We start from the raw sequence: 26,404 nt of genomic DNA, 5'->3' as shown, positions 1-26,404 counted from the left end.
TTATGGGCCTGTTGTAGTGCTTTTTATTTATGGAATTAATATGGACAGAATATTTTTCTGCTTTCTAAATTTTTTTACAATAATTTCAGATTGGATTATATAGAAATTAGCTTGCAGAGAAACAAAACCTAAACACTGGGAGAGCTTTTGTCATAGAACACAGACTCTGTACCCAGACAGCAACTGCAACATGAAGAGCAGACAAAGGAAAATGACTGACCTACAGCCTTTCAGTCAGTGGTACATTCTATAGCTCAGAAAATTTATGTTTTTTAGCAATCATATTACTTATTTTGTGATTTATTTTCATTGCAAGACTGAAATCTCTTGCCATCCTACAAAAGGACAAGATTTAGGAATTAAAAATAGTCTCCAGAGAAGTTACCTAATTCTGCAGGAAGGTAAATACCATTATAAACAAAATGCATCCCACAACATGGCAATTATGACAAAATGAGAACCACACATTACTAAAAATGGAGGCCACACTGGTGTCTTATAACTTGCATTTATTAAGATTTGCATTCACACACTTGAAAAAGACAGTTTTTCTAAGTGGATAGAATAATAAATCATGGCTGACACTGATTCTCACAAGATAAAACTAGTTTTCCTTGATTTAAATTTTAATTCATATGTCTCTAAAATTCATATTTTATAAACAACTGCTTATTTTAGATTCTTACATTGTCTATTAAATACTTCTCCAAAGAATATCTAGTGTACTCTAAAATATCTCCAAAAGGAGCAGAAGCCCAGGCAGGCATTCAAAGCCCCAAGGATTCCTTACAAATCAGTCCAGCAACATCATCTACTGGATATCAATCTTCTGTACTTGGGGGAAAAAAGGAGGAAAGAAAACAAATCAAATAAATCTACCTGACATCTGAACAAACCCCTTTTTTTGTTTGTATAGCTTTCAAGATTTTTAAAATCTTGACTAGGGATGTCTTCCATCCTGAGATAGCCCAGAGACAATAAACAGCATCATCATGAAGAGGCAGAATTATCTGTTTTTTTGTAAGAAAGACCACATAAAGCTTCTCCTGTTTTAAACACCCTACACCTCTTTTCTTCATCATAAAAATGACCAAGTATTTTAAAATTCTGGTTGAATGAAATTATATCTACTAAATGAGTGCTGCATTTGAAATATAAATATTGTGTATCTAATTCACTTGCTTATAATCAATTTCCAGCCTAAGAACATAGCTTGCCTGTGATATCTGCACCCTTATCAGTCTGGGCTTCCAGAAGTGAGGATTTAGGAAAAAAGCAGATAACCAGGGGCACTTCTGGCAGCTATCAGCTTCCAGGCAAGAGCTGCAGCCAGAAATCCACAAATACAGAGTGAGACTGCAGGGTAGAGAATTTTTCTCAGCTAATAAATGCCCATTTTTCATCACAGGAGCATACTTGAAAATAAAACTGCACATAATTATAATATAAATTTTCACCATTATAATGCCCAACTAAGAATGTATTCCCACGTGCCAAACCTCAGCAGCAAACTGTGAAACTTGGAAACTAAATTCACCCTTGGTTTTAAAAATCAATAGTGACAAAAGCCTTTAATAGAAAATGGCAGTAAAATCTACTAAAGTGCTGGATAGGAAGAAATCCCTCACCACCAGAGAACTGCAGACAAAGCAATGCAATGTTTTATTAACATGGTTCCAAAATTTAGAAGGGTTAAAAAGGTAAGTCTGAAATGAAGGGATGAGAAACATAACAAGGAACTAGCCTGGAGAAATCCTTAAATACCATGGAAATGATCTTCAAGTGACAGCTACAAGCTGCCAGAAGACACTCAAAGGATTCCCAACATGAATGGTTCAAGAATTGATAAAAGTTATTTAGAAAGAAAAAGATGTGTTTTCCATAAAGGGAACTTGTAAACACATCTCATAAGAAATATGTCAAAGAGAAAACAAAAATTATCAACATTATTTCAACAAAAAATCACAACCCAGTGTGTCAAGTTCCTCCTGGAAGAATCTAAAAGAATTCATGGGTGTTCCTTGAGGAAAAGCTGCTGAGGTTTGGTAGGACGCTATAAATTCTGAAATTACCAAAAGAGTTAGAAAGAAATACATTTTTTTATTATTTTTTATTAGATAAATCAGATGTTTTTACATTCCCTAGATAAACAGAAGTAACACTGAGGAAACTTTTGCCCTGTGCTCAGACACTGCCAGGCAGGAAGGCAGACCATGAATGAGCAGTCACAGAACGAGCTGCTGCTGCTGCTGCCAGGGGACACTGGAGCTGCATCTGCACCCAGGCTGAGCTGGCTCTGTCCTCACAGCTCAGGGAAAGGGAGAGGAGGATTCCAGGGGGGACAGCCTGGGAGGAAGGGGGTGTCCCAAGGTTTGTTCTGCCTGACCAGGTAACACAGGTAACACTCTGATTTCAGGGTGCAACAAGTCACTTCCATTTAGGCTGTCAGAGCACACTGGGTTCAGAACTGGCTGGATGGCCGGGCCCAGAGAGTGGTGGTGAATGGTGTCACATCCAGCTGGCGACCAGTCACCAGTGGTGTCCCTCAGGGGTCTGTGTTGGGGCCAGTTCTGTTCAATATTTTTATTGACGATATGGATGAGGGCTTAGAGTCTTTTATTAGTAAATTCGCTGATGACACTAAATTGGGAAAGAGTGTAGATCTGCTAGAGGGGTGTAGGGCTCTGCAGAGAGATTTGGAACGGTTGGACGCATGGGCAGAATCAAACGGGATGAACTTCAATAAGTCCAAGTGCCGAGTATTGCACTTCGGCCATAATAACCCCCTGTACCGATACAAGCTGGGGATGGAGTGGCTGGATAGTGCCCAGGTGGAAAGGGACCTGGGGGTGCTGGTTGACAGTCGATTGAATATGAGCCAGCAGTGTGCCCAGGTAGCCAAGAGGGCCACTGGCATCCTGGCCAGTATCAGGAACGGTGTGGCCAGCAGGAGCAGAGAGGTCATTCTTCCCCTGTACTCGGCACTGGTGAGGCCTCACTTGGAGTACTGTATCCAGTTCTGGGCCCCTCATTTTAGGAGGGACATCGAGTTACTTGAGTGTGTCCAGAGGAGAGCAACGAGACTAATAAGGGGCTTGGAGCACAAGCCATACGAAGAGCGACTGAGGGAGCTGGGGTTGTTTAGCCTGGAGAAAAGGAGACTAAGGGGCGACCTCATCACTCTCTACAACTTCCTGAAGGGTGGCTGTAGTGAGCTGGGGGTCGGCCTCTTTCTCCAGGCGACAACGGATAGAACAAGAGGACACAGTCTCAAGCTGCGTCAAGCGAGATGTAAGTTAGAAGTAAGAAGGAAATATTTCACAGAAAGAGTGGTCAGATACTGGAATCATTTACCCAGTGAGGTGGTAGAGGCATCATCCCTTGAAGAATTCAAAAAAAGACTGGATGTGGCACTTGCTCCCATGATCTAGTTGAACAGTTAGAACATCGGCTGGACTTGATGATCTTATAGGTCTCTTCCAGTCTTGAACTTCTGTGATTCTGTGAATTGTGCAACTCTGTGTCCTATAAATTCCCTCCTTAGACAACATCTCCACTTTCCTTCTCCTCAGAGCTCTGGGCACATGAATAGGGAGGCAAAGCTTGGGCGAGCTGCACCTCCACACAGACCTGAGCTGGCTCTGTGCACACAGCTCAGGGAAAGGGGAAAGGAGGATCCAGGAGGGACAGCCCCAAGGTTTGTTCTGCCCGACCAGGTAACACAAGCAACACTCTGATTTCAGGGTACAACAAGTCACTTCCACTTAGGCTGTCAGAGCACATGGGAATTGTCCTATAAATTCACTCCTTAAGACATCTCTACTTTCCTTCTCCCCTGGACACATGAACAGGGAGGCAAAGCTTGGGAGAGCTGTACACAGACAGAGCTGGCTCTGTGCACACAGCTCAGGGAAAGGGGAAAGGAGGATTCCAGGAGGGACAGCCTGGATATGAGGGGGTCCCAAGGCTCGTTCTGCCTGCCCAAGTCACACAGGTAACACAAGTAACACTGATTTCAGGATGCAACAAGTCACTTCCACTTAGGCTGTCAGAGCACACTGGAACTGTGCAACTCTGTGTCCTAAAAATTCACTGCTTAGACAACATCTCCACTTTCCTTCTCCCCAGAGCTCTGGGCACATGAATAGGGAGGCAAAGCTTGGGAGAGAATCCACTGTACCTGCTGTGCACAAACAAGCTTCTCTGTACTTCAAGGAATACACAGGGCTGCATTTGAAAAAGCAAGTCACTTGAATATGGAGGAAACAATCAAAATAACCAAGGATTACTTGTCACTGCCAAGGCAGAACTGTACCAATTTTAGAGATTGCATTGCATATTCAAACTGTCAGAGGTTAGTATGCAAATCCCTGAGAGCAAAACTTGTATTTTGTACTGTAGAACCACCTACTGACCAACCCTGCAGGTACCAGCAGCACAGGCTCTGAGCTAGAGCTCACTGTTGACAAGTTCCATACATTTTTTCATGATCATTTCTGTCAATAAACTTGGCCTCTATCAACCAAAAAGAAGAAAATACCCCAATAACATTTGAAGACACTAACACAAAGGCCAAGTTTTCCACAATACAGACTGTGACACCTCTCTACATCTTCCAATACATGGCTTCACTCTAATGCAAAACTCAATTTTCATTAGATCTTTAAGTTTAGATTTAAATTTGCAAAATCTGAAATGAAATTCAATTTTATTTCTAATCATTAATCTAGAAGACTTATAAACCAAACAACCCATGCTAAGATGCCATCTGAGATGCCTCAATCAAGGGCACCATCTAACAAAGAAACTGAAGTGGGATCACAGACACTGGCAGAAGCACAAGCTAAAGGAGAAATCTGGGAGTTCACTTGCACTGGGCTGGCACGGCCAGGTTCAGGTGCTGGGGGGCTCTGTGAGAAGCTGCCAGAAGCTTCCCCTGTGTCCAGCAGAGCCAATTCCAGAGGCTCCAGGACAGACCCGGCCCTGGCCCAGGCTGGGCCCCTCAGGGACAGCAGCAGCACCTCTGGGGACACTTGGGAAGGGGGAGGAAATGCCCTGGAGCTGCAGCTGGTGAGAGCAGGGAGGGTGTGTGAGAGGAGCAGCTCTGCAGAGCCCAGGGCAGGGCAGGAGGGGCAGGAGCTGCTCCAGGGCTGGAGCTGAGACCCCCGAGCCCGAGGGCAGCCAGGGAGAGGCAGCTGAGACCCCCAGCCCTGGGCTCAGCAGGGACCTGAGATCATCTCCTGGAGCCCTGGGGAACAGCATGGAGCAGAGATCATCCCCTGCAGAACACCATGGAGCAGAGATCATCCCCTGCAGCCCTGGGGAACAGCATGGAGCAGAGATCATCCCCTGCAGAGCAGCATGGAGCACAGATCATCCCCTGCAGCCCTGGGGAACAGCATGGAGCAGAGATCATCCCCTGCAGAGCAGCATGGAGCAGAGATCATCCCCTGCAGCTCTGGGCACCCCATGGATCACAGATCTCCCTGCAGGCCCCATGCAGGAGCAGGGGGTGCCTGCAGGAGGCTCTGACCCCGGGAACCCCACACTGGAGCAGCTCCTGGCAGCACCTGTGGGGAGAGGAGCCCAAGCTGGAACAGCTCTGCTGGCAGGAGCTGTGAGCCCACAGGAGAGCTGGGCTGGAGCAGCTCCTGAAGGATGCAGCCCATGGAAGCTCTCAGGCTGCAGAAGCTCAAGGAGCTCACTGTCCCCTGTGGGAGGGACCCCACACTGCAGCACAGGAAGATGTGAGGAGCCCTTCCCCGAGGAGGGAGGAGCAGCAGAGACAGCCTGGGACGAGCTGAGCACAGCCCCCATTCCCCATCCCCCTGCACCACTCAGGGCAGAGTGGAGAAAGCTGGGAGTAAAGTTAAACCCAGGGAGAAAGGAGGGCTGAGGAGAAGCTGGTTTAAGATTTAGTTTTTATTTCTCATTATCCAGCTCTGATTTGATTGGTAATGAATTAATTCCCTCAGTCCAGCTTGTTTTGCTGTGTCAGTAACTGGTGAGGGATCTCAATCCTGACTCCCAAAACTTTCCTTACATTTTCTCTCCTTGTCCAGCTGAGGAGGGCAGGGATGGAGAGCCTCTGGTGGGCACCTGGTGTCCAGCCAGGGTCAATCACCACATAATTTTTCAGTAATTAACTCATCCAACCTTTCCTCCAGGCATGGCTGTGGCCTGAACTGCTATTAATGCATTAAATGTTCCCCATCAGCAAACTCTGCTTCCTGAGACTGAAACTTCTCAAGAGCTCATGGGGAAGCTCCCCAAGCTGACTGGCTGCCTCTCAGTTCCTCTGGCTCCAGTTCACATGAGCAACCACTTCAATGTCAGATGCAGAGAAATTTTTTATCAGATTTGATTTTTTCTCAGCCTAGCAAAAATACAGAAAAACTGACCCAAAGTATTACCCTTTTAAAAGCCTAATATTTGCACAGTACAGAAAATTACTGGAAGCAGCTTCTCTAACAGCAGAGGGAGAACCTTCACTGCCACCACAGCGTCACTGAGTGGAGCATCAGAACCCAAAGCAGGGAGATGCTGCTCTGTTCCCCATGTGCACAGTGTCCCTTTGGGATAACAGGGCAGGAAAACACTGGCAACAATTACACAGAACAGGCAGAGGAGCCTGGGGCCACCAGAGAAAACCATCAGAAACCAGGGGTTCTAAGTCCAGAACCTCAGAAACTTCTAAATACTCATCAAAGCACTTTCTCTGCTCAGGTGAAGTGGCTGGTCCTCCTACAATCACTAGGGTTCATCCAAAATATCTGGTGAATAAAAACCAGCTGCATTTTGTCACTTCAGCTGGATTCTACTGCTGCCTCTAGTTCTTAGTGCTGCCTGTAAATACAGATAATCCATTGTAATCAATACTCTTATGTATTAAATTAATGTTTTTATGAGTGCCCAACTCGAAACGTGGAGTTTGTGACCCAGAGTGGTCATGGCTGCAACTGAACACAATAAATTAACCAGCATTTCTCATTCCATATTTAAAATAGAGACAATTAGGCTCCATTTCCTACTTACAAAAGGAGGGTAGTAATCCCCTTAACTGCACTGTTGAGAAAGTTGTTACAGGGATAAGATTCACAAAAAAAACCTGCTTGGTTATTAATTCCCACTGCAGAGGGGGGCAACAAGGAAGCCTGAAGCAACCCACTGCACAGAGGAAAAAATGTTATATAAATCTTCATTAATTAGGCCTGTCCAGCCTACATACTGTAGAAATTAAAAATAACAGTAGTATGTGGTCATGCACATACACATGGCAGCCACTGTGACAGTGCTCAGGAACCTCCTTTAGAGCACTTGCTCATCTTTGAATGTTTAAATCTACAGCCTTACACTCTTTGCATGTTTAATTTACAGCCTCACTAACATTTGAGTGTTCTCTAAATTTTAGAGCTGTGTCAATGCTAAAAATGTAAACAATATCAATTTTCAGTACTGAAAATCAACTGTCTGCTTAATACAGAAAAGAATCACTCATTGTGAAGGAAGAGAAGGAAAACAGTTTCATAGTTAAAGCACAGTAAGGACCACACATTTCTTACTCTCTCTGACCTGCCCTACCACCACAAATGTATTCTCCAGAACACTGAAAGAAGCCCAAAAACCATCAATACAAAAGAAATAGCATGGAATAGTTTATCTGATGACAATGGCAGTGCACCTTAGCAACTACAAAGATTTATCTATCTGCTTAAAATTTCTGCAAAGAATAAAACAAGCATTTGTTGGAAAAGCAGAAAGAATGTGAAAACAGAAAGAAAAACAAGAGTCAATAATAATAAGTGAGAAAAAAATTACCGAAGTTGCCATAAAAATATAACCAGTGCTGAAAACCCAGGTGTGAGTGTTTTGACCAGACCAACCTCAGATTTGCAAGGCTCTGATTTAGCAAGGACAGCAGCTTGGGAGCCATGAGCAGGCTCAGAGTGCCCTCAGCACCAAAGGGAGGCACAGCCTGAGCTGCTGCTCACAGTGTGCTCCACAGCAAAAACAAGGCACAGCCAGAGCAGGGGATGCAGGGCCTGGCACACCCTCAAAAAACTTTGTTTTCCTCATTTTAAAAACAGATGGCAAAGCGAAATTAAACAAGAAGTGAGTATCAAAACACAGAAAACAAAACAGTGAAGTTCATTATATAAAATTCCAATTTAAAGAGTAGAAGTTAGAAAAAGGCCTAAAGCAAGAAAAAAGAAAGCTAAAAAAACTGTCATTAAAAAAAAAAAATATATCAGGCTGTTTAGACAACGAAAACAAAATACTAAACAAACAAACTTTACACATAACTGCCTTCTCTGACCACTAAAATGTACAAAAAATTTTCGTAATGGAAAACACATTTTGAATCAAACTTGAAACAAAATCATTCATAAACTCTGAAGCCAAATCCATTTTCAGCAGCAGTCCCATGAAAATTCCAATATACACTCTTTCACCTGCTCTGAAATTCCAGTAACAGATATTCCAAAATAAAATACTATGGGCCATGCTAACATTGGTCTTTCCTATATGATATTCACTTTATACTCTTAGTTTACAGCAGCACTTTGTCACTAACATAAAATAACTGCAATAAAAAATAATTTGAAATAAGCAACTTTTTTTGCTATTTGGTTATAATGTAAGCTCACCTGGGTATTAAGATAATGAAAGCCAGTAAAAAAACGCATCAAAGGCATGAAAAGCCATGAAGTGTACAAATGAAAAATGCAGATAAACAAAAGAAACACAGCAAAGGAAAACTAGATGGCAGCACCTCCCTATTTTTCACAATTTCATAAGTCTAGAATTCAAAACAAGATATGGAGGTAAAAATGTAATGCAATCTAATAACCAGTTTTAGAAGATTTCTGAATTTATTTATTTATTATCTCTGAAGAATACAGAAGAGCAAGCAAACACACTGTTTGAGCTGCTCATAATAGAAGAATCCAGAGCAGAATTCTTCTAAGATCAGTTTAAGTTCCAACTAATTATGACTTGTTTCCTAAAAATCCGGTACCTTAGCTAATATTTTAAAGCTGATTAAATTTTGGCAACATTAAAAATGTATTAATATTCAACTAAAATTAATGTCAACCAAAATGTAAAAGGAAACTAAAATCACAAAGAAAAAATAGTTACATTAAAATCATGCACAGCTAAGTCAAAAGTATCCAAATCATGTTTTTCAAAAGATGCACATTATCACTTTCACAGTACAACAAACTTGCGCTTTTTAATGCATCCAAAGATTATTATAATACTCAGGGAAGACCAACTATTTCCATGTAAACCCTGAGATACCTATTAAAAAAACCACACAAGCCTCTTGTAACTGCACTGATATGAAAAATACTTTTAATATACCTGAGTATTTTGCAATTTTTCTCTAAACAAAACAAAACACTGGAGAAAAACTGCAGCTAAGAATAGTTAATACCACAGAATTGTAGATTCATTTAGGTTGGAAAAGGTCTCAAAGGTCACTGAGTCCAACCATTAACATTCCCATTACAATCCTATGCAATCTCATAGTTTGAATTAAATTAAAACTGTTATTTGGTACAATTGCACATACTCATGTTTTTCTTGAATATTTTAAAGAAACCAGGAACGCTGCAAATGGAAAAGATCATTAAAATATTGAATATATCTCTCAGTAACTGCTGTCTGCAGTGCTGTTACTGTCAGGCTCTGCTTCCCTGGATGTGTTTCAGTGCTCCTCTGGGCTGAGTGTGCTGCAGACACCCACCCACCCACCCTCCATCCATCCGTCCGTCTGTCCATCCATCCATCCATCCCTCAGTCCACCCATCCCTCATCCATCCATCCATCCATCCATCCATCCTCCATCCGTCCATCCATCCTCTGTCCGTCCCGCCCGTCCATTCTCCATCCGTCCATCCATCCATCCCCCTGGAACATGTGTCCAACCCCAGCATCTACCAGCTCAGCCTCACACTGACCCAGCTGAGACCCTCCCCACAAGGCTCCATCCATCCATCCATCCTGGGACACGTGTCCAACCCCAGCAGCTCCCAGCTCAGCTCACACTGACCCAGCTGAGACCCTCCCCACAAGGCTCCATCCATCCATCCATCCATCCATCCATCCATCCATCCATCCATCCATCCATCCATCCATCCATCCATCCTCCCTCCTGGGACACGTGTCCAACCCCAGCAGCTCCCAGCTCAGCTCACACTGACCCAGCTGAGACCCTCCCCACAAGGCCTGTGCTTATCGCACCTGCCAGTTTTCCAGAATCCCACTAAGAATGGGAACAATCAGATTTTATCCATGCTTTACACAGCAGCAATTAGGAGGAGCATAATTAAATGTCTAATGAAAGATTATCCAAGTCTTCCTTTCAGAATGGATTTGCCTCTCTTCTCTCAAGAATCTAACACAAAAGTGTACCCAAGCTCTACATCTGCCTCTACTCCTGAAAGCTGCAAAACACAACACACGGGTACTATAAACAGCAGAAGTCACACACCTTAATTAGCAAATCCAAGCAATCAAAGAATGAGCAACATCAGATTTAAGTGTGCTGTGCCACTCCATCGTGTGCCTTGAGTGCCCAGCTGAAGCATTCATCATGGCAGGACTGAACCCCCTGCACACCCACAGGACACAGCAAGGTGAGAGCAACAGGAGTTCTGGATCCCAGTCTTTCTGAACTCTTGTCTTTGGCACTGCAATCCAAACTCACCTTCTTTTAAACTTGGGAAGGGAAGAGGGGTGGCTCTATCCATTCCCCACGGGGTAAGTACTATTATATACAAATATTTAACTTCTGAACCTTCAACACCAGAACAGGCAAGGACAGAGCCACTGTCCTTAAGGAAAGCCTTTACTTCAGCCCTCACATCAATTCCTCAGGACACACACTACACCTTCCTTGTCTCGGCAGCTCCCATTGCTCCCAGAGTATTTTACTGTATAGAGCTCAACTCAATCACTGTATCTTTATCCAGTTGTTTAAGACAGTTTTTTTGGATTAAAATGCAGAATGCTTAAATTTGTAGAGCTTAGCATTGTATTTGAGTCACTGAGTTTGCATTTTAGCCTTCTTTTAGCCATGTAGAAAGTCAGCACTGGTGGAAACTTGCAGTGTGCCTTAAGGATTCTAGGAAACAATAATTTCTGAAGAATGTCTCAGAAAAAGACATGGCCTTCATACCTGGATACCAGCCCAGCTGCTGAAGTTAGAGGAATTTTCAGGGAAAACCTGGATCATTTCCCTCCAAAACACCTGTGAGCAAATGACAGCCCTGGGTATGGAAAGAAAAATCCTGCTGTAGTACCCAGGCTGCAGAAGGGGTTTGGAATCTGAACAGCTCTGTATGTATTGGTCAAGTTGATTGTATTTCAGAACATTTAAAACATTGCCTTATTTTCCCCTCCTCTTTTAAGAGTGGAGAAATTACACAGTTGTCAAGGGGAGAGAACCAAAGAACTTTCAAATTTAGATGAACACTTGGGAGTTTTTCAGACACTCCTTCTTCTAGTTTTAAAAAGAGTAATTCCAAATCTATTTTATGCTCTCCAGTTAGCACTTTCAACACTTCTTAATTAGTTGCCAGCTTTTACAATTTCTTTGGCATTTAATATATTGTATTTTACATCTAGCTGTATAGCTCACAACAGACTTTCTCACCACAATCATTATTTAAAGTGTATTCACAAATGGACACTGAAAACAATCACTTAGCTGGGTAACTTGTGACACCTAACACAGGTTAAAAATTAGGACAATCTGCAGACCAGTAACCCTGATACCCATAAAGTATGAAGGCCATGTCTTTTTCTGATACATTCCTCCTGAGATATTATTTCCTAGAATCCTTGAGGCAGACTGCAAGTTTCCACCCCTGCTGACTTTCCACACATGTAAAAGAAAGTTAAAATGCAAACTCAGTGACTAAAATACAATGCTAAGCTCTACAAATGTAAGCATTCTGCATTTTAATCCAAATAAAACTATCTTAAAATACCTGAATAAAGATACAGTAATTAAGTTGAGCTCTATACAGTAAAATACCAACCATCCCACTAATATTAGAAAGAAAAGTTAAAACTCCATAGCCTGACATGCTCATTCATCCCAAAAAACACTTTGCAGGATCCAGGCAATTAATGTTTATATTCTGTCTGTCTTGAGCTAATGGCACCAGAATTTTCCTGTTTCAGTCACAGTGGACACCACTGACTCTTGAACACTCATACTCTATACACACAAAAACCTAGCACATTATTTTTGATTAATTTTAAACTTCTTCTGGAAATTTTAATTCACTGAATTCAGCTTTCTGACCACCAGAAAGAAATCCTGAAAGAAAACAGCTTAATTAAAACTCCCTGAAAAAATTATTTTTCAGTACACACAATTTCTTTTATTTCAGAACTTGATCCCTGAATCAACTAATTATAATGACTACTCAAACAAATAACTGACATTTCTAAAACCTTAGCATAATATTTATCATTGAACATTTCATTTGGAAAACCAATAAACACTCTCTGGTTTTAAACCATCCACCTAATGAAATAAAAGTCTCGTGTAGTTCTGATTAGATATACCTTTAGAATTTATATCTTTACAATCTTGTTTTAAGAGGCTGTCAACTACAATTTTTAGAGAACACTCTAAGGTCAAACATATATAAAACATAAGCATAAGACACTGAAGATCAAATGCACAGTCGGAAGTTAAAGGTAAATTTCCCAAGGGTAATATTAATTATTTCTTAACCTTGTTAATTACAACAAATACAGAAATGATGCAGTACAGTTTGGGCAGCTACCACTAAGATTTTCAAAGGAGGTGAATCCTGACAAGCTACAGTATCAATATTCTAATCCTCCTACACTAACATAATCCAACTTTTGAATTTTGCAAGATATTGATGATTCCTAAGGCCTTGCTGGTTTCCTGTGTTCTGAGCCAGTGTGTTCGCAGCAGGCAGTGCAAAGAACACCTACAGTGCAGAGGGGGTTCATTCATCTGGGGAGAACCCTGCACAAAACAAACACAACTTTCTAATACCTGAACTCTGCAGATCCCAGCTGAGCTACAAACACCTGAACATCCAATCCTCTCAGCTTTATTATTACAGAAATCCATCAAGTGGGATTATATCCCTTCTGCAACATTAACTGCTCCATACAAGCAGAGAGGAGCTGCCTGAGATCAACATGATCTACATTTGCTGTGCCCTCATCTTGAGGCTGACTTTGGGATCCAAACCCAGACTGAGCCCAGAGCCAAGCAGGGGATCTACATTTCTGCCCACTTCCTTCCCGCAGTAAAGATTATTCCTCAGAAATCTTCAAACTACAAACAATTTGTTAATATCTGTATGAATGCTTCCATGGTGAATTTTAATTCACTATTAATTAATACTGGCCACATAAAAACTAACAGTACACAAGAAAAATAGTTAAAACTAATATGGATCCCATTTTTGGTACAGTCCCACCACACACCTGTTCTGCACTTACACCATGCACTTGTCTCAGGAGCCACTGCTACAACATCTGCTTGTAGTAATTACCAAAGTGACTGCACTTTGCAAAGAAAGGCCCCAACAACCCAAGACAGATGTACAAATTCAGGAATTGGCTGCAATTTTGTTGTGATCAAACTAGTAAAAAAAAAAATCTGTCAACAAACACAGGCGTATCTCTGTGTTTACTTTTCCTGGAACACATTTCTCTTTGAAGGTTTCTACAAGTCTTATTCTTCCAGATACCACAAATTTAAACATTATATGGTGCCTCTTCTGCAAAGAGTTCTTTAACAAATTTCATCCAATACTGCACTTGCCTCTCTTTTGAGAACATAAAGTTTTTCCAAGTGTTTCCAGGCTTTCATTTATGTCTTTCCTGACCCTGAGCTACAGTCTTCCTAGGCACACTCACTTTTAAAACTTACATTCTAGTTGGCTCTGTGATTTATAGATTACCTTGTGTTTCTATTTTCCATTCTCCAAATTTATTCCAGCTTACTTCTCATCTGAAATGTTTATTATTGCTTTCAGTTTTGAATTAAATTCAAAAATCTTTTAACTATAAGTACAGTGCAATACATAAAGCATAAAGAGGGAGAGTAGTGAAATTATAAATATTGGGAAATACCAACTGAACTTATTTCGAGCAACTTCTACAACAACTAAAAAGTTGTAAAGGTATGTTTTTCATTTTTCCACACAGAATTACTGATCTGTTCTGCAAACATACACCTTAGGCAAAACTACCTTAAACTCTGCCTCTTATTGCTATGGCACAGCAGCCCTGCACCAAGATCCAAAGATGCTTGACTCCAAATTTTAGTAAAAAGCTCAGTTCTAGCCCTAAATGGCCCCAGGCTAAATGGTCTCTCTACAAACTTTTAAACCAATGCAGCCTTCAAATAAATTTTTTTAAAAAGGCAAAAAACCCCAAAACCAAAACAAAACACCAAAACCAAACCAAACAGCACAAAACCACCCCACATCCACCCTAGAAGATAAATTAACTCCAAGTTCAAATCAACACATTCCACTGATGATTTTGAAATAGGAAAGCACTCTATCCTATCAAACCCTAGAAAAAGAGAAATGTACTCACAACACAGGAAAAACTTTCAGTGTAGACAGATCACAACCCAGAAACAAATTAGAAGAATCAAATCTTTCTTTTGAATAAAGTATATTTTAAAAGTTATTTTAAATTTATTGCAAATCCTTGGATAGAATGTGATTGGTTTTCTCTTTTCTAATGTCCAGTGAAATTAGCTATCCTGGGATTCAGCATGCTGGGATATCACAGTGCTTTTGATTCAGAGCAGCAAGGGACATTTATTAAACCAGTGATACACAAGACTGAGCTTTACAGCCTCCAATCATCTCTCAGACTCTCTAAAGCAGATTTTTTCCTTAAATAATAAAAAAAATCCTAGGCCTCATAAAATAAACTACATTTGAATAAGTATTTCCTGTTTTCACAACAAAAAGGGCAGGAAAGCACAGTTGCAGGAACATATGAGGTAATAATGTGTAAGACATAACGCACCAAAGGTAAATGAAGCCAGACATACCTGAGCTGTTGAGAGGCGAAACACAGGGCCAGTAGTGGGCACAGAAAGCCTGGGTGACATGTTGGCAGGACCCTGTCCCTGTGTCTGCACCTGGGCCTGCATCTGAGCCTGTGCCAGGGCCTGCTGGGGCACCATGACGAGCTGTCCCGCGTCCGTGCGCACCAGCACCATCCCTGGGGGACAAGGAACAGTCAGGGCACAGCAGGGACAGCAAGGACAGCACAGACACAACCTCTGACCACAGAGTGCACAGCAGAGGGCAGGTGTGGCACTGCACAGCACTCCCTGGAGTCCATCTCTTCTGGATTCCCGTGTAACACGAGATTTTATTTCCAAGAACAAAGGGAGCCCCCACTAGCAGACCCATTTCAGTCTGGAATTTAAATAACTGCAGTTTATGGAAAGCAGGGATGAAAAAAGCAGCCACTGGAGTGTTTGGGGGACAGTGATTTCTCACAGTCTAGTCAGGGTCAGGAGAACAAAATTAGAAATATAATCTTTAAAAGTAAACTCTAAGGACAAGGCAGCTGCTGGGAACACAACTGAGTACATGCATACCAGGGACCAAGACTTTCTACAAGTCTTACTCTTCCAGATACCACAAATAATGTTAAAATTTGTGATATGTGAAAGAATAAGACTTGTAGAAAGACCCAAGAGCTTTACTAAACAACATGCAAATATTGCCCAGACACACTTTGAGTGTACAACATCTGAGATTTACTTAACCCTGAGCGCCAGCAGACGAATGCATTTGGTACCCAGCATCACCATTTGGGAGGCACTCACTACCTGTGGCTTAAACACCAACAGCAAGCACTGCCAGGCCCAGAGCACCAACACAGCTCAGCACAAAACCACACAGGGCAGAACTTTAGAAAATTGGCAAGTGTTTTCTAACACTTTCTGGAAGTAAATGATAGTTTTTTCAGATTCTTTTCTTGTAAAGCACCTCACAAATAGAGGCCTTCACACAACAGAGCCATGGCCATCAAGCTGTGCCCAAAGTTTTGGAGTCAGCAGGTCAGAAAAAGGGAGACAATGGCTAAGTTGGTCCATGGATCCTGGAGTTTCACACATTCAAGGTCACTGCAAAGTATGTAATGTTCTTCTCCTAGTTCTCTCAGAACTAAGAAGCAGTTCTGCAGACAGACTATTAAAAAGAATTTCCAAGTTAGTTCCAGAGTACATTTTAATAATTTAACCTACACAGGATACAACAGGTCAAATAAACAGAAAAACATCTTGTCTGCAACTACTAGAGAACCAAAAACCTATGAAGTCACTTTCAATTGCTGATAGCAGGGTCAGTAGACACTGTTCCTACAACCTACCTCTATGTGCAAATTGCTTCTTATCCTTTTTTAACTTTTCAAAAGAAAATGAAGAATGTAAAATCGTATATCCAATTCTAAAGGTAACAGCTTACATCCAATTTTATTTGTTCACTTTCCAATTGCAACACCTTGCTAAAGGGACACAGCTTGTACAACACCCTGAGGATAAAGAAATTCAAACACTCTTATAACAGATTTCAGAACCCTACAGCAAGAAAATCTTTCAGTCTGACATGGAAATAACAAATCCCAATTGTGGGATGAGCATGTAGAGAACTGCAGCACACAAAAGCCCTCACAGAGTGCTGCCAGCCAACCTTTCCTGCTACAAACACAAACAGAAGGCAAATTTCTGCCACTATAAACTAAAGACTCATGGAAATCAAGTTTAAGGTAACAGGCATACAGAGCTACAGCAAGGACCACATCCAAAAGCCATAATAATAACTCTCTCTCAAAGCCAAGAGTAATTTAAATAGAAAGTTGAGAGAAACTCATTAAAAACTCATCTAAAAGGTAACTTTTAAGGTCCATTAGCCATTTAAGCACCAAGCTTCACAGTTTATAGTTGCAGAAAATCCTGCAAGCAGCTGATGTATTTGGTATATGCCATTCCTAAACCATCTGGACACCCGAATATGCCAAGTGGCTAAACGGGTTATCACTGCTGTGATCATGACTGTGAACTTTATATAAAAACCCTCACAGGATAATGCCTTCCACACATTAAAAAATACATGTTCTATTTGCATTACACAGATTCACAGGTGTGTTCTTAATTTATCTTCCCATTTTCTAAACCTGATTCTGAATAGAGAAAAACGGAGTGGAAACGACAAATGAACTGAAACACGTGCCACACAGTCTCCATCAAATTTCAGACACAATTACTACTATAAATTAATAAATGCTCATGTGTTAACATTATATTTTAATTCAGTTTGGAGGACTACAAATTCCTGTTACTGAGCAGCTGGTGCAAGTAAGAAGCCAGTTAAATGATGAGATTCATTTTACCTTTCTGTCAGTCACATAAAGATGAAATGCACAACTTAGGAGGATTATCTGCTAAAATAACCCCTTCTCAAAAACTGATTCTAAATTTCTGTTTTATATAGAAGTTTGCTACATGGGAGTTTCAGATTAATTATAAATGATCCACCAAGTTAAAAACTCAGAAATAACATTGTATTTTCTGAATAATTTCCTTTTAGAACATACTATCTTCATGTTTATGCAAATTTAATGGATTTCCAACTATCTTGTAATAAAACAAATTTGAATTAAAACTTTCTATTTCCTTAATGTTTCTTAAATCCTGAAACAGGCTGTTTCCAAGTTTCAGTTTTCCCTCTTCTGTTTGAAAGTAACAGATCAAAGTACTGACACAATGAACTCCAGAAACTGTGTGCAAAGTTACAATGCACAGTTATCATCTGCGTGGAGCAATCTTCAGCAGATTAACAAAGGGAGGCAAAGGCTAAGGGCACACAGTCTGGACAGCAACTTATCTGTCTCAGGTTAGTTGGGTCTTCACAAAACCACCAAGATTTGTATGTTTGGAGCAGCAGATTCTGGAGGATTTTTCATAAACTAGAGCCAAATACACAACTACTAAATGTGCACTCAGAGGCAAACTGCACCACAACATTGCTGCTCTACTTAGCTAATAAATATCAAGTATTTCAAGAAATAAGTTGGGAGAACTCAGTTATTTCAGACTACATCAATAGTTCCACATCTTAACATGCTATTTATATTAACAGGAAATAAAAGAATTAGCTTAAATGCTATATCAGCTCCTAAATCAAGAAGACATGAAGATACCCAAGTTTTTGCAAGGTGAAAATCTAAGTAGGGGACCACAGCACCCTTCACATGAAACAATATACAGGTTAAGAGTAGGAATCGTGAGGATGAAGGGATGCTGGCTTGGTTAGCTAGCAACCTTGCTAAACTTAAATTTTTAATAATTAAAGTTTAAAAATTTAGAGGAGTACAAAGAGGACATGATTGCCTCAGAGTTGGAAATAATATCTGGTGATGTGAAGACTACCCTCACACAACAATAACTTTACCAGAGTTACTGAAATTATAAATTTTAGATTACACACATTTAACACCTGGTTCAGAGCAGAAACCATTCTTTCAAGCAGAAAAACTTTTCAAGACTATCAACTGTGAAGCAGAAGTCTTTTAAAACACATATAAAGTTACCCTTAGCATCCACTCCAGCTCTCCGGCTTTTTATGCGCTGTCCAACCACACCATCACAGGGTAACTCACCGTGACCGCCGCTCTCCCCAGGACAAAACCAGCAACTCACCCACAGCAGCTGCAATTACCCTGCATTAGCCGTACCAGTTACACCCTAATTAGCGGCAGCCGCTCCGGCAGACGGTGCTTCAGACAGGTGCCTCCTCTTGGGTTTCCAGCACGCCGAGCAGCGGGGACCTGACAGCTCCGGGGGGAAGGAGCACAGGGTGACAGCGAGCGGCGGGAGCGCAGCGCGGCACTTACCGGGCGGGATGGTGAAGCCGGGCGGCAGCTGGATGGTGGTCTGCGGCGGCGGCCGCACGATCAGCTGCGGGGCCACGATCCGGGGGGCAGCGCCCAGCGCCGGCCGCGGCGACACGGCCTGGGGGGCGGCGGGCAGGGCAGCGCCCGCCTTGGCGGTGACCGCGGGCTTGGGCGCGGCGGGGGCCGCGGGGGCCGGCGGGGCCGAGCCCGGGGCCGGCGGCGCGGGCGCGGGGCTGGCGGAGGCGCCGAGCGCGGTGACCGCGGGCAGCGCGCCGGGCGCGGGCTGGGGCTGCGCGGCGGCGGCCCCGCCGTGCCCGCTGACGGGCGGCACCGCGGCCGGCCGGGCCCCCGCGCCCTCCCCGTTGGGCGCCGCCTGGCCGGAGCGCGGCGCGGGGGCAGCGGCGGCGCCCTCGGCCGCTCCCGCCGCTCCGCCGCCCCCCGCGGCCCCGGGCGCGCCGTCGGCGGCGGGCGGGCTGGGGCCGGGGCCGGGGCTCCCCGCGTCCCGCGCGGCGGCGGCGGCTGCAGCGGCCACATGGTTGTTGACAGGCTGGGCAGGGGCGGCGGGCTGCGGCGGGGCGGGAGCGGCGGGGCTGCCGCCGCCGGGAGCCGCTCCATGTGATTGCTGCACACTACTACTGTTTACACTCGCTCCCCTCCCCGCCGCCGCTGCCGCCGCCGCCGGGGGAGACGGGGCCGGGAGAGGCCCCTGGGCGGGGGCTCGGCTCCCCGCGCTGCCGGGGCGCCCCGCCGCCTCCCCTGCCCCGGGCGCGGGAGCGGGCGCGGGGCGGCCGTGCTGCTGCCGGCCGGGGCTGCTGCCCCCCGCCAGGCTCCCCTGCTGCGGCTGCTGGGACGGGGCGGAGGTCCTGGGCGGGGGCGGCTCGGCGGGGCCGCGGCCGCCGGCCAGCTGCGATTCCAGGGATCCCACCAGGTCGCTGAGCGCCTTCTCGTCCACCTCCTCGGAGAAGAGCAGCATCTCCTCCAGTGGGTCCGACGCGCCCGCCGCCATCTTGCGCTGAGCTGGGAGCCGGCGGCGCTCTGCGCATGCGCGGGGCTCTGCCGCGCGCGGGGCACCATGGGAGGGGCCGCCGCCTCCGCCCCGCCCCGGGGCGGCACCGGGACCGCCCGAGCGGGAGCGCGCCCTGAATCGGGACCGGCACCGGGACCGGCACCGGGACCGCCCGAGCGGGAGCGCGCCCTGAATCGGGACCGGCACCGGGACCGGCACCGGGACCGGCACCGGGACCGCCCGAGCGGGAGCGCGCCCTGAATCGGGACCGGCACCGGGACCGCCCGAGCGGGAGCGCGCCCTGAATCGGGACCGGCACCGGGACCGGCACCGGGACCGGCACCGGGACCGCCCGAGCGGGAGCGCGCCCTGAATCGGGACCGGCACCGGGACCGCCCGAGCGGGAGCGCGCCCTGAATCGGGACCGGCACCGGGACCGCCCGGGCGGGAGCGCGCCCAGAACCGGCACTGGGACCGCCCGGGCGTCCCAGCGAGTGCGGCCGCCCAGAGAGAGGGCGGCGATGCCCCTGGGGAAGCCGCGGGGCAGCAGCGGGTGCAGGGAGGTGCCGTAGGGACGGACGCGGGATGTGGAGCAGCCTCCCCGGGCCAAGTGTCCGCAGAGGCGGCGGCGGCCGGTGTTCCCGTCCCGCCGGGACAAGCGAGCGATCGGCCCCGGCTCTCCCAAAGCGGGGAAGTGCAGTGGGATGAGCTGTCCCAAAGCCCAAGGCACGCCCAGCTCACGGTTTCACTGCTCCGCTCTGCAGTTACCGGGATCCGCAGCTGCTGCCCCAGGCAGACCGGAATGGCTGCAGTGATACGATTCCCTAACGGGGACGCTGTTTCAGAAGATTTAGAAAACAAAAATAAGGCTCTTTGCATCGCCAGAGCAGCTGCCCTGGCGTGCTGCTCCCTCGGCATCCTCGCGGGAAATTCAAGGTAGTTAATTTTGCTGTTAACGCTTTTGGTATCCAACTCCTGTGTGCCCTTTTCCCACCAATGGTTCCTCACGCACTCTGAAATACCTTAAGAGAAAGACAGTGGTCCTAAATCATCGGGTGTCACAGATATCTTTTATGAAAAAGCCTTTGTTTAGGATTTTTCCTTCTGAGAAGCTGAGAGGCCTTAGGAACAAAATGTAAACAATGGTTATCTGCTGCTGTGGAATGCAACAGGTGCATCTGTGATTGGTCTCATGTGGTTGTTTCTAATTAATGGCCAATCACAGTCAGCTGGCTCGGACTCTGTCTGAGACAGAAGCTTTGTTATCATTCTTTCCTATTCTATTCTTAGCTAGCATTCTGATGAAGTCCTTTCTTCTATTCTTTTAGTATAGTTTTAATATAATATATATCATAATATAATAAATCAGCCTTCTGAAACATGGAGTCAGATCCTCATCTCTGCCCTCAACTTAAGAGCCCTGTGAACACCATCACAATCGGGTTTTTAACTAATGACAGTGTCTTTGAGAGGACCCTGCAAATAAAAACACTTTCCCATATGAATGACACACAAGGAGTAACCATGGATTAGTGACCCCAGCAGCAGCTTGGGTTCCATCTGTCTGTGCCAGCCTGCAAACTGGGATGTACTGGAGCTGCTGCTCTGCTCTGAAGTGGTGAATCAGTCCTCATGTTGTCATCTCTCAGGGGTTTCCAAAAAACTGGAAAAGGTGTCTCAGTGGATAAGGCATTGCACTGCTCCATGCTCTGGTGGGAAGGACTCTCCAGCCCTGGCTCAATCTGCTCGGCCCCACCGTGTGTCACTCTCTGGGCTCTCACTGCTCCTGCTGCTCAGTTCCTCTCAAAGCAGGTTACATGTTTATTCAGGGTACTTCTTCCTGATTGTCCCTTAGGAGAAAGTTCATGATGCATCAAAAGAAACCACCTTGAAAATATATTAAATATAGGTTGTACCGGTTTAATTAGAATAAGTTTAAATGTCTCCTGAAATTAAACCAGTTTAAATGTCTCCTGAAATTTCTTCAAGAAAGTAGCCAGTGAAAATACAGAAGGTCTAAGGTGTGGTAGGGTGTATGAGCAGGAGATGGTGCAGTGCATAAAAGGGAAAATACAGCAGTGTTTATGAAAAGCAGCATTAAATGCACACAAGAGATCTATGCATCAAAAACTTGCTTAGAAAATGAGCATTGCTTTTGTGGAGTGCTACAGCTAAATTAAATTTGGATTTGTAACAAATTCTTCTACCTAGAAGTTTAATTAAAACATGGTAGATATTAAGATTCAATTTGCTATTGTGCAAATATAAAGAATAATTATTTGGGATGGAAAAAATAGAAATTTATCCAATGTTACTTTTGAGTCACAGACTTGATTTGATTTTACGAAAGGAAATTCCATACAGTCCTCACTTAGTTGCTCCTGAACCTTGTTTGCATGTAACCATCTCCAGAGCTTTCATAAGAGAATGGAAATCTAGACATATGATTCTGCAATTAGCCCTGACTATGAAGCAAATTTTAGTGCCCATTTTTCTAATACTGTGGCACTAAACTGGTTATTTCCATAAAAACCACCTTCAAAAAAACTCAATTGCTTTGTAACTTTAGAAGCTAAAAATTATCTCCTGACTGGACAGAGAAAATGGCAAGTATTAAAATTTGAATGTACATTTGTGCATGAGTAATCTGTAAAACATTAATTTGTATTTCTCCCCAGTCCTTTTAAATTGAGCCATTTTATATATATAAACACACAGGGTAAAGAAGTGTAATAGAATGTTTTATTCAAAAAAACATGATATATACTGACTCACACTGGACTTCCTTCAAGTCAAGAGGTGAGGATATACCTAAGAATGTTTATAAAATTGTCGCTGAAACTGCCTTTGGGCTTGAGCTTTTGCATAGGCAAAAATACTTCTAGTAAAGTATAGGATCTCTGTGAACTTTTGTATTCATTCTATTATAAAAATATTTTCCAAATATTTTCATGCATTTCATCACAAAAACACTTTCTGAATACATTTGTTGCTCTTTCATTTTTCAGAGTTATATATGTGCAGAATACAAAAAAAAAAAAAAAAAAAAAAAAAAGAAAAATCTGTGTTCATCTGATCTTTTAAGATACAGTCTTTCCTGAATTATTTTCTGTTTGAGGTAGAGAATGGTCTTTAGAAAAGTTTCCTTCCAACCATGGTTTCAAAATTGCCTGTAAAGAAAATTCCCCTCAGAAATTGTTGAGCAGCTCTTCAGTTCTCAGCACTGCTCAGGCCTGCTCACAGCCCAGGTTTGTCATTAATAACTCACAAGCATAAAATATTAATAACAGCAAAGTCCCCCTGCCCTGTTCGGCTGCATGGAGTGAGAGCAGGGCAAGTAACCCATTGTCTTCTACAGAAGGGAAAGTGCTCAGAAAGGAGCACTATTCTCCCGCTTATGTGTCGTGGGTTTGTCTCAAATACACACTTTCAGTGCCTTCAAAGATACAATTTAACCATCTTAAGTTTGAATTTAATATCAAGATGCTACCTACCAATTCAGATAAGATTTTGAGATAACTTCTTAAAATGAAGAGCTCTTTATATTATTGAAATTCACTTTACACTATAAAAATGAATTCTGTAGAATTCTATAGAATTAGCTTTAAGTTCTCTGTAGAATTAGCTTTAAGATAGCAACAAGGTTATTTAATGTATATCTTTAGAAAGTTAACATGAATAGAACTTTGTTCTTTGTCTCTTATGAACTAGTCTTTATTTTAACTATCATTGCGTGTGCTTTGTGAGATTAGATAGAATGATTATCAATATGTGTTTTCTGTGTCTGATTAGCTGAATTCTAGTCTGAGATAATTTTATGTATTTCTGTACCAGCACTGCTGGAAGAAACATTTTTGGTGTAGATCAGTGAGCTGTCATGTCTCCATTTTGTTTTTTGAGACTGATGTGCTTTAGCTGCTCATTTTAAGTATGCCATAGAAATTATCAGCTCCAAAACTCCAAAAATTATAAACTCTGTAAGCATACAGAGGAAGAGAAGAAACCCTTCCAAACCATCCAGTTGTGGGGAGAAGAAGGAAATCAGATTTTACAAAATATATTTGCTACCTTATGGTACTAAAAAATGTTTTTTAAAAGTTTTTAATATTTAGGAGATCTCAAATCCTGAAATGGGGAATCTTCTCTCAAGTTTGAAATGCTTTCATATCATTTGCTGAAATGAAGGAGCACAAATCACAAGCTGTTTTTACGGTCAAACTTGCAAAATGAGCACATAAAAACACCTGGATTGTTTTAGTTCTCAAATTGGAGAGCACAAAGATGACTAGAGTACTAAGAGCTGTCCTAGGAATAGCATGGGTGTGGGTTAAAAAAGACCCCTAAGCTTCCCTCAGCACTGCCAAGGCCACCACTAACCCATGTCCCCAAGTGCCACACACACGATTTCCCTCCAGGGACTGGGAGTCTGCCCTGGGCAGCCTGAGAGCCCCTTCCAATGAAGAAATGTTTCTGAAATCCAACCTAAACCTCCTCTGGCATCACCTGAGGCCGTTCCCTCTGCTCCTGTCCCTGTTCCCTGAGCACAGCCCGGCCCCCCGGCTGTGCCCTCCTGTCAGGAGCTGTGCAGAGCCACAAGGGCCCCCTGAGCCTCCTTTGCTCCAGGCTCAGCCCCTGCCCAGCCCCCTCAGGCCCTGCTGGGGCTCCAGCCCCTTCCCAGCTCCCTCAGCTGGTCTTTGTGAGATTTCTGCTCTAGATCCTTCACCAAACCTGGGTCCCTCCCTTGGAAGGTAGAATATGTCTAAATTTAGTTCCATGTACTTTGATTGCAAATGAATTTCATTTTAAAAATGGCTTGTAGGAATTTTGGACCTTGCAAAGTTAATTGTGAATACTTGTTTAATAACCTAGGCAGGACTTGATGGTGAGACTTAGGAATATTTGTCATCAAGAGGGTTAGAATTTAACCCTTAAGTTTTTCAAGGGGTAGTTTTCTATTCCTAGGCATTTGTGCAGATTTTTTCTTTGTCCGTTTTGGGTTTTGTTTTATTTCTGTTATTCATTCTGCCCAACTTCTCTCTTCCAGAAACTTACAGGTCGTTTCAGAAAAGGCTGCTAAGCCTGTTCAGCCTAAGGAGAGCTGAGAGGGGCCCTCACCCACCCTGAGATTCTGTGGAAAATAAATCCTGACAGTTTTCCATTTGATTTCTGTCCTGAAATGCTCATCTATTGTGCCCCAAGCTCAAAGAAATGTCCATTTCTATTTCCTCTTCCATCTACATAATCTTGGAACCCTAATTCTATAAATATAGCATGGACATATGGTTCTGCAACTAGTCCTGACTATGAAATAAATTTCAGTGTCCATTTTTCTAATACTGTGGCATTAAACTGGGTGTTTTCATAAGAAACATCTCCAGTTTTGAGAGGCAGATGAGAGAAGTCTTAGGAAGATGTACACCAGAATTTATTTCCCTTTCCTTTCTCCTTTCCTTTTTCCTTTCCTTTTTCCTTTCCTTTTTCCTTTCCTTTTTCCTTTCCTTTTTCCTTTCCTTTTTCCTTTCCTTTTTCCTTTCCTTTTTCCTTTCCTTTTTCCTTTCCTTTTTCCTTTCCTTTCCTTTCCTTTCCTTTCCTTTCCTTTCCTTTCCTTTCCTTTCCTTTCCTTTCCTTTCCTTTCCTTTCCTTTCCTTTCCTTTCCTTTCCTTTCCTTTCCTTTCCTTTCCTTTCCTTTCCTTTCCTTCCCCTTCCCTTCTCTTGTACAAGGCAGCAGGAAACCCGTGTAACACAGCCTGTAGCTGATCCTCAACACTGTTTCAACCTCTCCACCTCCTCCAACAGAGGTTCAGACTCACCACAGACCAGCCTCTTTCCTTGTAACAGAATATTTGTTATTTCTCTAACCAGGAGCTTTACTTTGAGCTGAATTGCAAATGCAGATTTCCAACAGTGTGTCCCACAGAGTTGATCGGGTCTATGCAGTCATTTACACTTTGCTTCACCATCTTTCAGGTGGGTCAGGGGGGCAATTTCAGTAAAGCTCCCTGGGCACTCCAGCCCTCCTGGGAACTTCACAGCCAGCTCAGCGCGGGCACAAACCCCCAGGAGCCCAGCCTGGCTCCTGCTTAGGCACTGCAGCCCCTTCTGGGAAGTCTGGCTTGTTATTGCATTTCAAAGCCTTTTCTGAACAGAACGCTTGGGGAATCTTTGCAATGTGATAATGTCCAGCTGCTGAAACCAAAGCTAAGGCGCCTTTCAGAGGCTGGTGTTTGTTGTGGGGTGTCCCGGGGGGCTGAGGCAGTACCGTGGCCTCCCACAGAAGCCTCATTTGTGATTCTTACTGAAGTTGCACAAATAAAGTGCAATCACAGCATCGTGAGGCGTTTGTGTGTGTCTGCTTCTACCCAAAGGGTGTTTTTGCAGGGTTAATCCCACACTTTGGTCAGGATTTCATCAACAACTGTGCTGCTCAGTGCTGGCTGCAGGATGTGACTCTGAGCACAG

The 26,404-nt window shown here is 43.8% G+C and overlaps 1 protein-coding gene across 1 annotated transcript in view; it reads right to left on the bottom strand.

Moving 5' to 3' along the window:
- The window catches only part of LOC131563330 (transcription initiation factor TFIID subunit 4-like), a 155,923-nt gene extending 135,978 nt beyond the window's left edge, over positions 1-19,945 (bottom strand). Inside the window, exons 1-2 of the mRNA XM_058813325.1 lie at positions 18,940-19,945; positions 15,083-15,255 (exon numbers count right to left, since the gene is read on the bottom strand). Coding sequence (XP_058669308.1) covers positions 15,083-15,255; positions 18,940-19,945 — 1,179 coding nt within the window. The remainder of the gene's footprint in view (positions 1-15,082; positions 15,256-18,939) is intronic.
- Positions 19,946-26,404: the final 6,459 nt, after the last annotated feature.

This window comes from Ammospiza caudacuta, chromosome 13 (assembly GCF_027887145.1).
Source record: "Ammospiza caudacuta isolate bAmmCau1 chromosome 13, bAmmCau1.pri, whole genome shotgun sequence".
Taxonomy (NCBI): domain Eukaryota; kingdom Metazoa; phylum Chordata; class Aves; order Passeriformes; family Passerellidae; genus Ammospiza; species Ammospiza caudacuta.
This window is presented reverse-complemented; position numbering and strand designations above follow the sequence as displayed.